General features: G+C 44.1%; 1 protein-coding gene across 3 annotated transcripts in view; it reads left to right on the top strand.

Annotated features, from left to right (window-relative positions):
- Positions 1-1,927, top strand: part of SLC45A4 (solute carrier family 45 member 4) — a 101,914-nt gene extending 99,987 nt beyond the window's left edge. For all 3 annotated transcript variants that reach the window (XM_026683819.2, XM_087962258.1, XM_087962259.1), the window contains one exon: positions 935-1,927. In XM_026683819.2, the coding sequence (XP_026539604.1) occupies positions 935-1,300 (366 nt within the window). In that variant the 3' untranslated portion in view covers positions 1,301-1,927. The remainder of the gene's footprint in view (positions 1-934) is intronic.
- Positions 1,928-13,996: the final 12,069 nt, after the last annotated feature.

Here is a 13,996-nt window from a genome sequence, read left to right as displayed (position 1 = left end):
GCCCCCAACAATCTGGGTCCTCATTTGACTGACCTTGGAAGGATGGAAGGCTGAGTCAACCTTGAGTCGGTCAGAATCGAACTCCTGGTAGTCATCAGAGTCAGCCTGCAGTACTGTGTTCTAACCACTATAACACCATGGCCTTTCCTCCCTCCCTCCCTCTCTCTCCCCCCCCCCCCATTTTTTCAGGTGTTATCTTCCTTCCTTCCCTCCTTCTCCCTCTCCCCTCCCTTCTTTCCTTCGTGCCTCCCATTCTTTCAGGTGTTATCTTCCTTCCTGCCTTTCTTCCTTCCTCTCCCCTTCCTTCCTCCCATTCTTTCAGATGTTATCTTCCTTCCTTTCTTTCAGATGTCCTTCCTTCCTTCCTTCCTTCCTTCCTTCCTTCCTTCCTTCCTTCCTTCCTTCCTCTCCCTTCCTTCCTTCCATTCTTTCAGGTTCCTATTCCCCTTCCTTCCTTCCATTCCTTCCTGTTATTTCCTTCCTTCCTTCCTTCCTTCCTTCCTTCCTTCCTTCCTTCCTTCTTTCCTTCCTCTCCCCTTCCTTCCTCCCATTCTTTCAGATGTTATCTTCCTTTGTTCCTCCCATTCTTTCAGATGTTATTTTCCTTCCTTCCTTCCTTCCTTCCTTCCTTCCTTCCTTCCTTCCTTCCTTCCTTCCTTCATTCCTTCTTAGACTTATCTACCGCTTCACAGTGCTTTGCAGCCCTCTAAGCGGTTTACAGGGTCTGCCTATTGCCCCCACCAATCTGGGTCCTCATTTTACCCACCTTGGAAGGATGGAAGGCTGAATCAATCTCGAGCCTGGTGAGGATCGAACTGCTGGCAGCCGGCAGTCAGCAGAAATAGCCTTCAGTACTGCATTCCCACCTCTGCACCACCAGTGCAAACCTTGACTTGTCTTTTTGTTTTGTTTTTGTGCTCTTTCTTTTTCGCAGTACATCCATCACAGCCCTGGCAACTCCAAGCGAGGTTTTGGCATCGATTGTGCCATCTTGTCGTGCCAGGTCTACATCTCCCAGATCCTGGTAGCTTCTGCCCTGGGAGGTGTGGTGGATGCCGTGGGCACCGTCCGGGTCATCCCTGTCGTGGCATCCGTGGGCTCTTTCCTGGGCTTCTTGACGGCCACCTTCTTGGTGATTTACCCAGATGTTGGGGAGAGTTTGAAGGAAGAGCAGAAGGCGTTGGCCCCACCTGCCGCAGCCGAAAACAGCGGTGGGAGCGAGGAGAAACCGACGGTGATCAAACTCAGCCGCGGAAAAGATCCAGCTGCGCCAGAGGTGGAAAGCGAGTCAGCGGTGTGAAGGCGTCCCGGCCTCTCACACACATTCCAAGCAATCCAGATGCAAAACCCAGAACATCCTTCAAAGCAACATTTTGAATTTTTAGCGGGGCGGCTTCCCGCTGTTTTAATTTGCAGCAGGGGATTTTACGGGGGAGAAAGGTCCTTTCGCGCAATTGCGGAGCTCGGAGAATTTTCGTGCTGACTGCTTTCTCTACCATCCAGGGGAAAAAAAAAAATCTCTGTTTCTTAGAGGTGTTTTTAACGAAGAGAAACACTTTTCGGATTTCCGAGATGTTTTTTTTTAAATCAACAAGCAGGAAAACATCCTTCTGTTTTTGGGGTTTTTAAAAGTCATGGCGTTCCTTTTCTCTCTTTTTTTTTTTTCTTCTTCCCCGTGCCAATTCATTATTTTTTTGACAATTGGACAGTTTGGGATTTAAATTAAGCTGTTCTTACTTCGGCATTTTTTTCCCCCCCCAGGAAAAAAACAGCTTTTATTTTGATCAGGCCGTGTGGTTTTTCTTAAGACAATCAATTGCAGCTGGTTGAAATGTGTGCATTTGTAGAATTGATGCAATATTAAAATCGACAGCTTTCCTTGGTTGGGGGAGGGGGTGTTCCCTCCCCCTCCTCTTCCTATCTTGAACTTTGGCCTGGAACTCATTATTTTGGGAGTCACTGCTATTTTCGCCCCCAATTTTATGCGAAATTATTGCAGCGGAGTGAACAGTGGGAGCGCGTGTTCATTTATTTATTTTTAAATAAAAATAAAACCCTCAGGCTGATGGGGTCATTTTTTCACTTAGGACCCCAGGCAACCTGGATCCATAGAAGCTGTTTTGGTGGAAGGAAAGAGAATTTCAGCCAGTTTGGGATAGTGTGAAAAAGAACCAGGGCTGCGGGGAGGGAGGGGAAAGGCAGTGACTATTGATAACCCACAAACTGGGTCAATTTGAATTTTTCGATTTTTCTTTTTCCCAGCTTAGTGGCATTTAAATGTCCTTAAATGTCCTCCTTTGCGACAAAGCTGCTTGGGGAATCTCCATCGTCAGTCTCTTCAAGGATGGATTCCCTTGGGTTTTGTTTTTTTTTGGGGGAAGGCTTTTTGGGGGGAGATGGGAGGGGGAAGGGTTGTTGATTGCACTTTTTCCTGAAACTTCCAGGCTGGAAACGGTGGCGAACAAGGAGTTTCTCTCAACATGGACAAGCAAAAACCAAAGGCCTACCTCTGAGGTTTGCAGAGTAACGAATATTCGTCTGCCTACGTGTTCGTTGGTTTGTTTGTTTGTTTTTCCTCGCTTGCTTTTTAATTTTTTTAATTAAAAAAAAAAAAAAAAGCTTTCAGGTCTTCGAGAACGCGGCTTTTTTTTCCCAAAACGCTGCAGTTCTTTTCCTCAGCTTTGAGGGGGATGGTGAGATGTCGCTGGAGTCTCAAAGAAATTCTTCTTCCGTTTGTTCCTCAGTCGAAAATTCCTACCCGCCTTTCTTGTTTCTTTGGATCGGATGTTGATTTGAGCGGCTTCCGTGCGTAAGGCCCGCCTGCTCCAACAGTGTCCTTCGGAGGCGCCGAAATTCTGCTGCTGGAGGAAGGCAGAAATTCAGCGGGTCTCGCACCTCAAAAAAATCATTTTTGGCATCATTTGGGACAAATTCCAAGGGAACCCCTAATAGGGCCCGACTCTTGATTCCATACCACATGTAATCTCTTCGGTTTTTCACTCTTCTAGAAAGTTCTCCTCCCATAGACGGTTTCCGAGGCAGATTTCCTCGTGGAGTGTTGCAAATTTGGGAGGCCCTCTTGGTGTTCTTTTTTTTTTTTTTCCCCTGCTGCTCCTTCCGGTAACATCTCTGTAAAATGCATGTCAGCGAGCCCAGCGGTTAAGAAGCAAGTATTTAACTTTCTATATATCTAATTCAAAGAAGCCGTTTTTGATCTCTTACTTGAACCGTCGATCTGTTTCAAAAGAAGACGTCACGTTTTACACAACTGCCGCGGTCGTCCTTCAGCTGGGGATTTGAAGAGCTCAGAGGAGGGAGTCAATCAAAGATGGGTGGATTTTGGATCCCCACCATAAAGGTTCCCCGTCTTTTGACTTGGTCGACCACGGCCTCAGGACAACCCTGATTTTATCTTCAGTCTTCGGCCAGTCCTGTCTTGTGCTTTTCAGCAGTCATTTTACCTCTCCTCTTTATAGGAAATTTCATAGAAGCTCGTTTTCTACCAGAGTTTCATAGAACTATTTTTAAAGGATCGAAGGAATATTTTGTTTCTCCCCCTTCATTGCCCACCCCACCCCCCTCCAAAATATGACATTTGGAACATTATTTTTTAAAAAAAGAGGGAGACCTGAAGGCTGTCGAAGTTGGGAAACAGATTTTACGTGGTTGTTTTTAGCTAAGCGTGTTCTCCTTCTGTTGCACTCGGAGACTTTGCTACACCTAACACATGCACTCCACTACTCCCACCACCCAGCAGTGTTTTAATTTACCATGGGGGGGGGTCTCCACCCCCCCTTCAGAATAGTTGCTCATTCCCTTTTAAATCAGCCATTTTAATTACGACCCTTGGCCTTTCTGGAAGGGCCCTGCTGAACAGGAGTCTCGATGAATCTCGTGAAATGAGATTGCCGTGCTAATTTTCTCTCCTTGGGAGTTAAAAAAGCAAAAAAAAAAAAAAAAGGCAACCCTCTCTTTTCTCTCTTCGGTGGAATTTTGCTTTTTTGAGTTGTGTGTTCCCTTCCTGGAAAAGCTCGCTTTCATTCCGTTCCCTCAATAAACAAAAATAAAAGAGATTGACATTCTGCTTGGCAGAGAAATGCGAAGCATTCAAGATGGTGGCCACGATTGTATGATTGATGCCCCCCCCCCCCCCGCACATGCCTTGCACCTCTGAAAAGGGGAGGGGCTTTGATCAGATAATGGCCATCTTGTTTTGTTTTGTTTTGTTTTGTTTCTCAAAATCAAACAAGCAACGATGTGGTGGTTTTCCCCCAAAATTAACTTCCTTTAAGGCAGGGGGGTCTCCAAACTTGGACATGCTGGCTGGGAATTCTGGGACTTGAAGCCCACAAGTCTTCAAGTGGCCAAGGTTGGAGACCCCTGCTTTAAGCCATGGTGACTCCAAACATCAGAGAGTGTGCTTGTTCCTTCCTGGCTAATTGAGAAGTTTTCGCCCATTGTTCGATGACATCCTCCTTGGTTCTGGGGTGGGAAAAGGGGAAGGCCTCTTAGATGTTGGGCTATACTTTGGTCCTTGTTCTTCTGAGCCATTGGGTTAAACCACACTGACAAACCCAAGGTAGTTTTCTGCCCAGTTCTGATAAAGAAGGCCCTCTTAACTTGAAAGTCCAATCTTCTCAACGTTCCTCATGTTTAGACTTCCTGGCAGAATTGTTCTCCTTCATCTCTGGAGCTTTATCTTAAGAACATTGAAATGCTTTCAAACGTGGCTACCCTGATGTCCGAAAAGAGACGTGCAGGCTATCATTAAATTGGTATTAAATTAAATGGGATTTAGACCTGAACTTTAGATTTGTAGGTCTATTTGTCTATCTCAGGGGTCCCCAAACTTGGTCACTTGAAGTCCACAGGTCTTAAAGTTGCTAAGTTTGGAGACCTCTGGTCTATCTGGAAGACAATGGGACACACACTTTGCTTTTTATAACTGAAAGTGATTTAATCCCGTGTCATTAAAACTCAGGACATGATTGGTGTCTTTCTCCTTTACTTAGAGATTCCCAAACCATGCTGGACTATAAACTGAAGTGTAATTTAAGAGTTTTTAGAATAGCAAAAAGCAACCCTGGCAGTATATTTTGGCTTGGGCCTTGGGATGAACACAAAATTCACCGCGTCCTAGTTAATGCTTCTATTTCCATGTTTTGGGGCAGGACATAAATGGCGCACATTGAAAAATCCTCATCCCTTCAGGTGGTTCAATCAAAAGCCAAATTCTTCCTTGAATGTGATGTATCTTATCTCGTCTATCAAATTCAGCTGGCTCTGCGTAGTCCTACTTAACTGTTGACCAGATTTACTTTAGGAATTACCAATATTTATTTTCTATCTGACATGACAAGTTTTCTTCATTTAGGGTGAATTAAGGGGTAGGAAAAAAGCAATAACCGCTCTTCATTAATTTTTTGGAAATGGGCTCTTTATTTGGTTATGGAGACTTTTACCCAACCAGCTGTTAAAATATTCTGTAATGATTCAAGAACCTGTTCCCTCATCCAGACCCCGTTGGAGGTTTGTCAACGAAGGGAGCTCCTTCACTCCAAAAGACAATGGAGGTTGAGCAAATTCCTTGAGAAGGAATTTGATTCTGCTGAGCCATTTAATTTAGATTATTCCTTGACAGTGGAGAACCTCTGGACAAGATCTCCGGTCCATCGTGGTGATCTTTCTCCATGCTAAAACTCCTGGAGAGAGAACTTCAGAGAACCTTTGATTTTTAAATTTTTTTTTTTTTTTGGAAAGATCTCTGGCAGAGATGCAAAAGCAAGTTCAGTTAGAGTTGAACTGTATTATTGCAGGATTAGCTGATTGGATTTTGGTGGGAACAGATTCGAGGCCTTCAACTCCTGGTAGCAAATGAGAACCAGGCTGGGTCCCTTCAAGGATTTTAAGAAAATCAGATGCTCCTGGGTAGAAGCTTCTGGTGATGACTTTCTGGATCAAGGGTCTCCAACCTTGGCAACTTTAAGACTTAAGCTGGCTGGCGAACTCTGGGAGTTGAAGAGTTGAAGTCCACAAGTCTTAAAAGTTGCCAAGGTTGGAGACCCCTGACCTAGATCCAATTTGATCACAGCTCAGTTAGAAAAGTTCACCTAGCTCTTTTCCTTTTTGATCAATTCACTTTTGATCCCTCTTTGTTCCTTTAAATCGTTTGAACCCGCTGCTCCCTTCCCTTGCCCTGCGTTTGCCAAAGTGTACAACTTTTCCATGCCCTGCTGACCAGCGCCAGGCCATGCTCAATTTAGTTGGTGGCTTCTTCCACACACTCCTTTGAAGTCCGGCCGGTCGGTCGTGGGAAGGAACCAGGGAAGATTGGAAGTGTCTTGCAGTTGTCCTTCATTTGCAGGAGCCGCCTTGGTTTCTCGCTCATAAAGCCAAATAAAAGTTAGGGGCATCCAAAGTTGCACAAAAGTTTGAAAATTGGGCAACTTGCGTTGCAGAAAGGAAGAGAGAGATCAAATGAAATCCCAAATTGTTTCGGTTGTCTCCTAGCTGTGGAATTTGAAGTTTGCACATTGAGCCCCAGAGCAGTGATTTCTGCAAGAAAAGATGGAGGTTTTTAAAACATCTTGATTTTTTTTTTTTTAAAAAAAGGGGGCATTTGGGGGGAAAAAAACCTCCAGAGTATCCATTTCCATGTTGCACTCGCAACTTCATCAGTAACGTACCTCTTACTAGAATCTTCTTGACAGTCAGGTGGAGATTGTGGGAGAATCTGCAAACAGGAAGAAGGTTCTGGAATCATAAGAGTTTCTTCCCCAGACAGTTGAATTCCATTAGATCATTGAATATTTCACCTCCTGTGAGAGAACAAATTTAGGATGAGTTGAATCCCAATATATTCCTTGGAATAATTCCTCGATCACCAAGTAATCACAAAATGGCCCGGGTTCTGTAGCATCTTCCAAAGTTGACGAAAGACACAACTTTGGAAGCCTTTCCGTAGCTGCAACATGTTTGCTCCAAACACCACGAAGGGATGAGGCAAATTCTCAAGAGCTGTGATCTTGCTTCTTCAGAATCAGGAAAGGGGCTGAGATGTCCAGCTTTTCCAGAGGTCAAGGTGTCATCCCTTAATAGAGGTAGTAGTCCTGTCAAGCTATGGGGTCATTTCCTCCTCCCTTCCCGGCCTCCCAATGTCACGGGTGATAATGAAGTAACTTTTCCAATGTTGGTCATTTTTGTTCTTCTTCTTTAATTTCTGGTGCAACCCAAACCTGCCACTTCCCTCATAGTTAAATGGCCAGCTGAATTTCTTTTTGTTTTTTGTTTTTGTTTATTTTGCAAAAAAAAATGCCTCATCTACTGAAAAGCTGCATCTAGGCATCTCATAATGAAAAATAAATAAATATAAGTATATAGAGATATCTATAATTAGTTCCATTGTGAACTGGCCGTAAGAAACTTCTTTTTTATCAACTTATTAAGTTGGAGCACTATACTAGCTCTTGCTGAGTTTAGCAAATGTTTATAAGTGTGTGTTAAACACATAACGTTTCACAGGGACTTAGGGAAAAGGGACAAGCGAGACGACGTCGGCTGAGTGCAAGTGGCATTGACGCCTGGGATGGTAATTTCAGCACAGATATTTTTGTTTTGGCGGGGGGGGTGTTGGTGTTTTTTTCTTTTCTGGACTTCATTGCATGACAAACAGATTAACCGTTCTGCACTTTTGATCTGTTGGTATATATATATATATACATATTTTTTCCCATGTATCGTTAGAAGCGGCTGAATGTATAAAAAAAGTCAAAAGTTCACAGTTACATGTGCTCAATCCATTGTTCTACAGTTCAATCTTAATAAACATTTCAATAAGAGAGATTGGTTTGTGTCTTGTGTCTGCAGGGATGGGGAAGGGGAATTCACTCTGGAGTATATATTTACGCACAGCTCGTCTTTTGACTAGTTGACCATTCATTTAACAGATTAACAGAGTTGGAAGGGATCTTGTAGGTCATCTAGTCCAACCAGGAGACCCTACACCATTTCTGACAAATGGGAATCTAATCTCTTCTTGAAAGCTTCCAGGGATGAAGCTCCCTTCTGAGGGTAATTCTGAGCGCAGTTCTGTTTAGTGACAGAGGTGGGTTGCTGCAGGTTCGGATCGATTTGCCCAAACCCTTTGTTCTGATTCAGCATGGTTCAAAGAATCGGCAAATCGAATCATCGGCTGGCCCCACCCCCGCCTGTTTTGGGGGGCAAAAATCAGCCTGAAAAAGGCCCCCAAACCAGCCTGAAAACGGCCCAAAAACAGGCCGGAAAATGGGCATGGCCAGCCAGTGGTGGGATTAGCCCCAACCGGCTGAATCCTATCTCTGTGAGGCGAGTGGCCGGGAGGCGGGGCTGGGTGGGATGAGTGACATCGCCCACCCAGTCACATGACCAACCAGCCAGAGAACCGGTTATTAAAAAATGTGCAGCCCAACACTGTTTAGTGACTGTTTGAAGTTGCCAAAGGGCTGGAAGAAAGTGACTTGCAACCAGTCCTCAGATTACGACCATCATAATATCCTTGCAGTCAGATGATCAAAATTTGGTGGCTTGGCAACCAACCTGTATTTTTATTACGAGTTTAATACACATTTGCTTATATACACAGTGGCACCTTGGTACTCAACTGTTTTGAAATTCATCGAATTTATTACTCAACGCATTTTGACATGAAAAGTTTGTACTTCCTGTCAGGATTCCGGCAGTTACCCCCATTTAAATCATGTGTCTCGAGCCAAACTTCCAAAACTTCAAAAGGATTTATTGGGAGTTAACATGTCCGGCGCTGCCTGGGGGTAGCCAAGTCTGAGGCACATCATTCATTGTCACCCTTGAGCAGAGGTGGTATTCAGCAGGTTGTGACCAGTTCTGGAGAACCGGTAGCGGAAATTTTGAGTATGGAGAACCGGAAAATACCACCTCTGACTGGAGATTTTACCACCAAGCCACGCCCACAGAACTGATAGTAAACAAATTTGAATCCCACCACTTCCCTTGACCCTGGTTTTCCCCCCACCCCTCTAGGTATATCATAATTCATATTCTCCAATGGGACACCTCCATAGCCAAGAGCCATCAATCATGCTCTCCAGTTAGAATTTTGCACGGCAGAAACTTCAGTCACCTAGTTACTATAGTTGAAAACTATGGAATGCACTTTTGATTTCCAAGCTGCCGCACTGCTCATCCCTTCCTTTCTGATGGCAACTCTAAAAAGATCATAGAAATACTTTATGAGTTGACACATTGTTTGCTTGGTACTTGACATACAAACTAGAACATAACAGTGCCGACGGCCTTGTGACTCTCTACAGGTAGTCCTCAAGTGACAACCACGATTGAGCCCAACATTTCTGTTGCTAAGTGAAACCTTTGTTAAGTGAGTTACACAGTGGCTCAGTGGCTAAGACGCTGAGCTTGTCAATCAGAAAGGTCAGCAGTTCGGCGGTTCAAATTCCTAGCGCAGTGTAACGGAGTGAGCTCCTGTTCCTTGTCCCAGCTTCTGCCAACCTAGCAGTTTGAAAGTATGTAAAAATGCAAGTAGAAAAATAGGGACCACTTTGGTGGGAAGGGAACAGTGCTCCATGCGCCTTCGGCGTTTAGTCATGCCGGTCACATGACCACAGAGACGTCTTCAGACAGCGCTGGCTCTTTGGCTTTGTAACGGAGATGAGCACCACCCTCTAGAGCTGGAAACGACTGGCATGTATGTGCAAGGGGAAACTTTACGTTACCTAACAGATAACAGATCATCAGAGTTGGAAGGGACCTTGTAGGTCATCTCGTCCGACCCCCCATCCAAGCTGGAGACCGTACACCATTTCTGACAAATGGCAGTCCAGTCTCTTCTTGAAAGTCTCAAGTGATGAAGCTCCAACAACTTCTGAGGGCAACTTCTGTTCCATGGGTTGATTGATCTCACGGTCAGAAAGTTTCTCCTTATTTCCAGGTTAAATCTCTCCTTGTTCAGTTTCCATCCATTATTCCTTTTCTGGCCTTCAGGGGCCTTGGAAAACAGCTTGACCCCTTCCTCTCTGTGGCAGCCCCTCAAATATTGGAAGACGGCTATCATGTCTCCCCTGGTCCTTCTCTTCACTAGACTAGCCATGCCCGGTTCCTGTAACCTAGGTACCACTGTGTGTTTGTGTGTGTGTAAGCAAACTTCATAAAAATAATGATTGCAGTATGTGATCACCATTTGCAACAAGCAAACAGAGAAGCTGGATTAATGGCTGCAGCATAAAAAGATTGTAAGATTGGGCATGGCTCACTTAATGACCACGCTGCTTAGTGACAAATGTTGCAGTCCCAATCATGGTCACAAATCAAGGATTCTCTGTAATAATCATTATATTTATATGCCACCTAACTCCCAGTTATTCTGGACCGATTACAGTTGTTAAAGGTTTTTTTTAAAGAACAACAAAAACAAAAACGGAAGAACACAAAAGAACGATAACAAATAAATAAACCCAGAGGGGGAGTAAAAAGGAAGAAAGAGGCATATTGATCAACACAAATCAAGTTGACCAAATTGAACAAAACAATACCTAAACCGCTCAGCTAATATGATTATGTTCACATCAATTGGCAATTCTTTTGCTTAAGGACAGGTGTGTGTCCTTTCCTGGTTTATAACACACATTGTCGCAGCTCCTAGACCCTGGTTTGCAATTCCCCGTGCCTCCATATCCAACAGCATGCTAGATATGAGATCCTTAGTGGTATCCAATACCCAACTAGGTAACATCATCAGTGCCGAGCACCAAGTTTTTAGAATATCAAGGACTTCACGGTTCAACCCCCAGCTATAAATATTCCATTCTTATGTTGGATTTCCCCAATGTGGTCCTTCCCAGGTGTCTTTCTCATCAGAGTAGACCCTGTGGCCAAGATGTTTAGGATGTGGGGAAAGGACAGTGTCAACTCCTAAAACATTTCTATGCCGATTTTAGAATTGCCATGAACCGGGTGCGATTGGGGAGAAATTTGAAGGAGCAGCGCGGCAGTTTAAAACCAAAGTGCATTCCATTCTTATCTTGCAAAGATGGCAACTAAGCTACCAGAATTTCTGCCGAGAAAATCCCTAATTGGAGAACATGATTGATGACTCTCAGCTATGAACGTGTTTCGTTGGAGAATATGAATTATGATACAGCCAGAGGGGGGGAAAGCAGAGTCATAGGTGATAGTGAATTACATGTCTCAGAATCGGCTTCATATACGTCATGCCGACATGTTCGCTCCTAATAAATCCGTTGAAGTTTTTGAAGCTTGGCTCGAGGCTCATGATTTAATTCGGGCAACTGCCGGAATCCTGGCAGACAAGAATATTACCAGCGGCTGCAAACAAATGAAATTGTTTTCTGTTGATTTGTGGGAGACCTGAAACTTTGTACAAAACCAGATTTTTCAAAATTAAAGTTACAACTCAAGAGGTCGAGAGCAAGAGAGAGAGAAGTGATTGAAAGGGAGACCCTGCCTTGCTCAGGGAGATAATAAATCAATGTCAACCAATTCTCCAAAGCACCTGAGGGCAGGACAAGAAACAATAGATGGAAACTCATCCAGGAGAGAAGCAAATGGGAAAATAAGGAGAAATTTTCGTGGCAGGGAGAACAATTCATCCATTTGTCTTCAGAAGTTGTGGGTGCTCCATGACTGGAGTTTTTTTTTAAGATCAATCAATCTGAATAGAGCTGGAAGGGACCTTGGAGATCTTCTAGTCCAACCCTCTGCTCAAGCAAGAAACCCTATACCATTTCAGACAAGGGGCTGTCTAATTTCTTTCCAAAAATCTACAATGATGGAGCACCCACATCTGAGCCAAGATCAGATTAACTTAGAAAAGCCTCTGGGAAAATCCCTTTTTTTCCCTTCGGCAGAATTGCATTTGAAAACTAGAGATTTAAGGGGTGATGAAGGAGCCAAAGCTGCCAAGAAATCTCTAGAGGTGGCAGGGCGGGAGTTATGGACTGTGAAGTTTTAAAATGCCTGTAACTTTAATTTCCTTTGGTGATGTCATGTGAGGAAATCTGAAGTGTTGACAGATTTGAATTGTGGACAGATCCATTTAGTGGATCGCCAAATGCTTTGGAGCAGACTTTGGAGTTAAATATAAACCCTGGATAAAGGATGAACGCAGAGAGCTTTTTCATAGCATACATCATGAGGCCAAAAAATAACAACAGCACAACAGTGAGGAAAAAGTGGGAGCACCACGAAGTGTAAATAAAGATTGCCCTCCATCTTGGAATAGGATAGAATAGAATTCTTGATTGGCCAAGTGTGATTGGACACACAAGGAATTTGTCTTTGGTGCAAATGCTCTCTGTGTACATAGAAGAAAAGATACATTCGTCAAGAGTCAAGAATCATCAGGTACAACCATGATAGTCATAGGGCACACTAAGCAATAAGCAATAATCTTCCCTGTGACTCAGATCACAAATGGCAACCAAGGTAGCATCATGGCTTTGCTGTGGGGCTAGCACTGGGCTAGGGGAACTCTGGGTCAAACCCATCTTCCAACGTGGAAACTCAATGGGCCACCGTGAGCTCATCCCTCTCTTGCTCCACCCTACTTTACAAGTTGTTGTGGGGACTAAATAAACAGAGAGCCTCAGAAGAACTCCAGAAGGAAAGAGGGACATAAATCTAATTCATGAACTGATCCAAAAAGTCATTCAGAGCCTGAGGTGCTCTCTGAGCTCAGTTGTTTTCTTGCAGACGTTTCATTACCTAACTAGGGAACGTCATCAATGCTAGGAAGGAATGGGTGTTGGTTCTCTAGTGGTTTGCCTTATCCATGTTGGTGGGAGTGTTTTTGGTGGTTCTGTGATTAGACAAACACCAATTTAATGAATTTCTGGAGACAAGTTCCAGTGGTTAATTGTTCTCACTGTCAGGAAATTTATCTTTAGTTCTAGGTTGCTTCTCTCCTTGATTAGTTTCCACCCATTGTTTCTTGTCCTGCCCTCAGGTGCTTTGGAGAATAGCTTGATTCCCTCTTCTTTGTGGCAGCCCCTCAAATATTGGGAGATGCTATCACGGCATGCCTCGTCCTTCTTTTCACTATAGCTATTCCTGCAACCGTTCTTCATGTTTTATCCTCCAGTCTCCCAATCAGCTTTATAACAGAATAATAGAGTTGGAAGGGACCTTGTAGGTCATCTAGTCCAACCCATCCCCAAGCAGGAGACCCTACACTATTTCTGACAGGTCTCTTCGTGAAAGCTTCTAGTGATGAAGCTCCCACAACATCTGAAGGCAACTTCTGTTCCATGGGTTGATTGTTCTCACTGTCAGAAAAATTCCTCCTTATTTCCAGGTTTAACAGACAGATAATCAGAGTTGGAAGGGACCTTATAGGCCACCTAGTCCAACCCCACCACCGAAGCAGGAGACCCTACACCATTTCTGACAAATGGCAGTCCAGTCTCTTCTTGAAGGTTAAATCTCTCCTTGTTGACTTTCCATCCATTGTTCCTTGTCTGGCCTTCAGGTGCTTTGGAAAATAGCTTGACCCCTTCCTCTCTGTGGCAGCCCCTCAAATATTGGAAGATGCTATCATGTGTCCCCTGGTCCTTCTCTTCACCAGACTAGCCATGCCCAGTTCCTGCAACCGTTCATCATATGTTTTAGTCTCCAGTCCCTAATCATCCAGTTTATCATGAACAAAACTGGATGCAGTACTCTAGATGTGGTCTTACTAAGGCTTTATAGAATAGTATTAGTACTTCCCTTGATCTTGATTGTATCCCTCTGGTAATGCAATTTAGGATTGCATTAGCTTTTTTAGCTGCCGGTGCACACTTAGTTGCTTGGTTCTTCCCTTTCCCATTAGAAAATGAGGAGGGCTTCCCCCTCCTCCTTTGACCAAGAGCCCTGACCATTAAAGGAACAGTCTGTGTCCTCCAAATGTTCTCCCTTGTATAAGAACCTTGCCCAGTTCATCCACCCACTCTGTAGGAAATTGGCCTGA

Source organism: Notechis scutatus, chromosome 3 (assembly GCF_049901735.1).
Source record: "Notechis scutatus isolate UNSWTSFEM ecotype Mainland chromosome 3, rNotScu1.2, whole genome shotgun sequence".
Lineage (NCBI taxonomy): Eukaryota > Metazoa > Chordata > Lepidosauria > Squamata > Elapidae > Notechis > Notechis scutatus.
The sequence above is the reverse complement of the archived record's forward strand: the minus strand, read 5'-3'. Positions and strand labels throughout refer to the sequence as shown.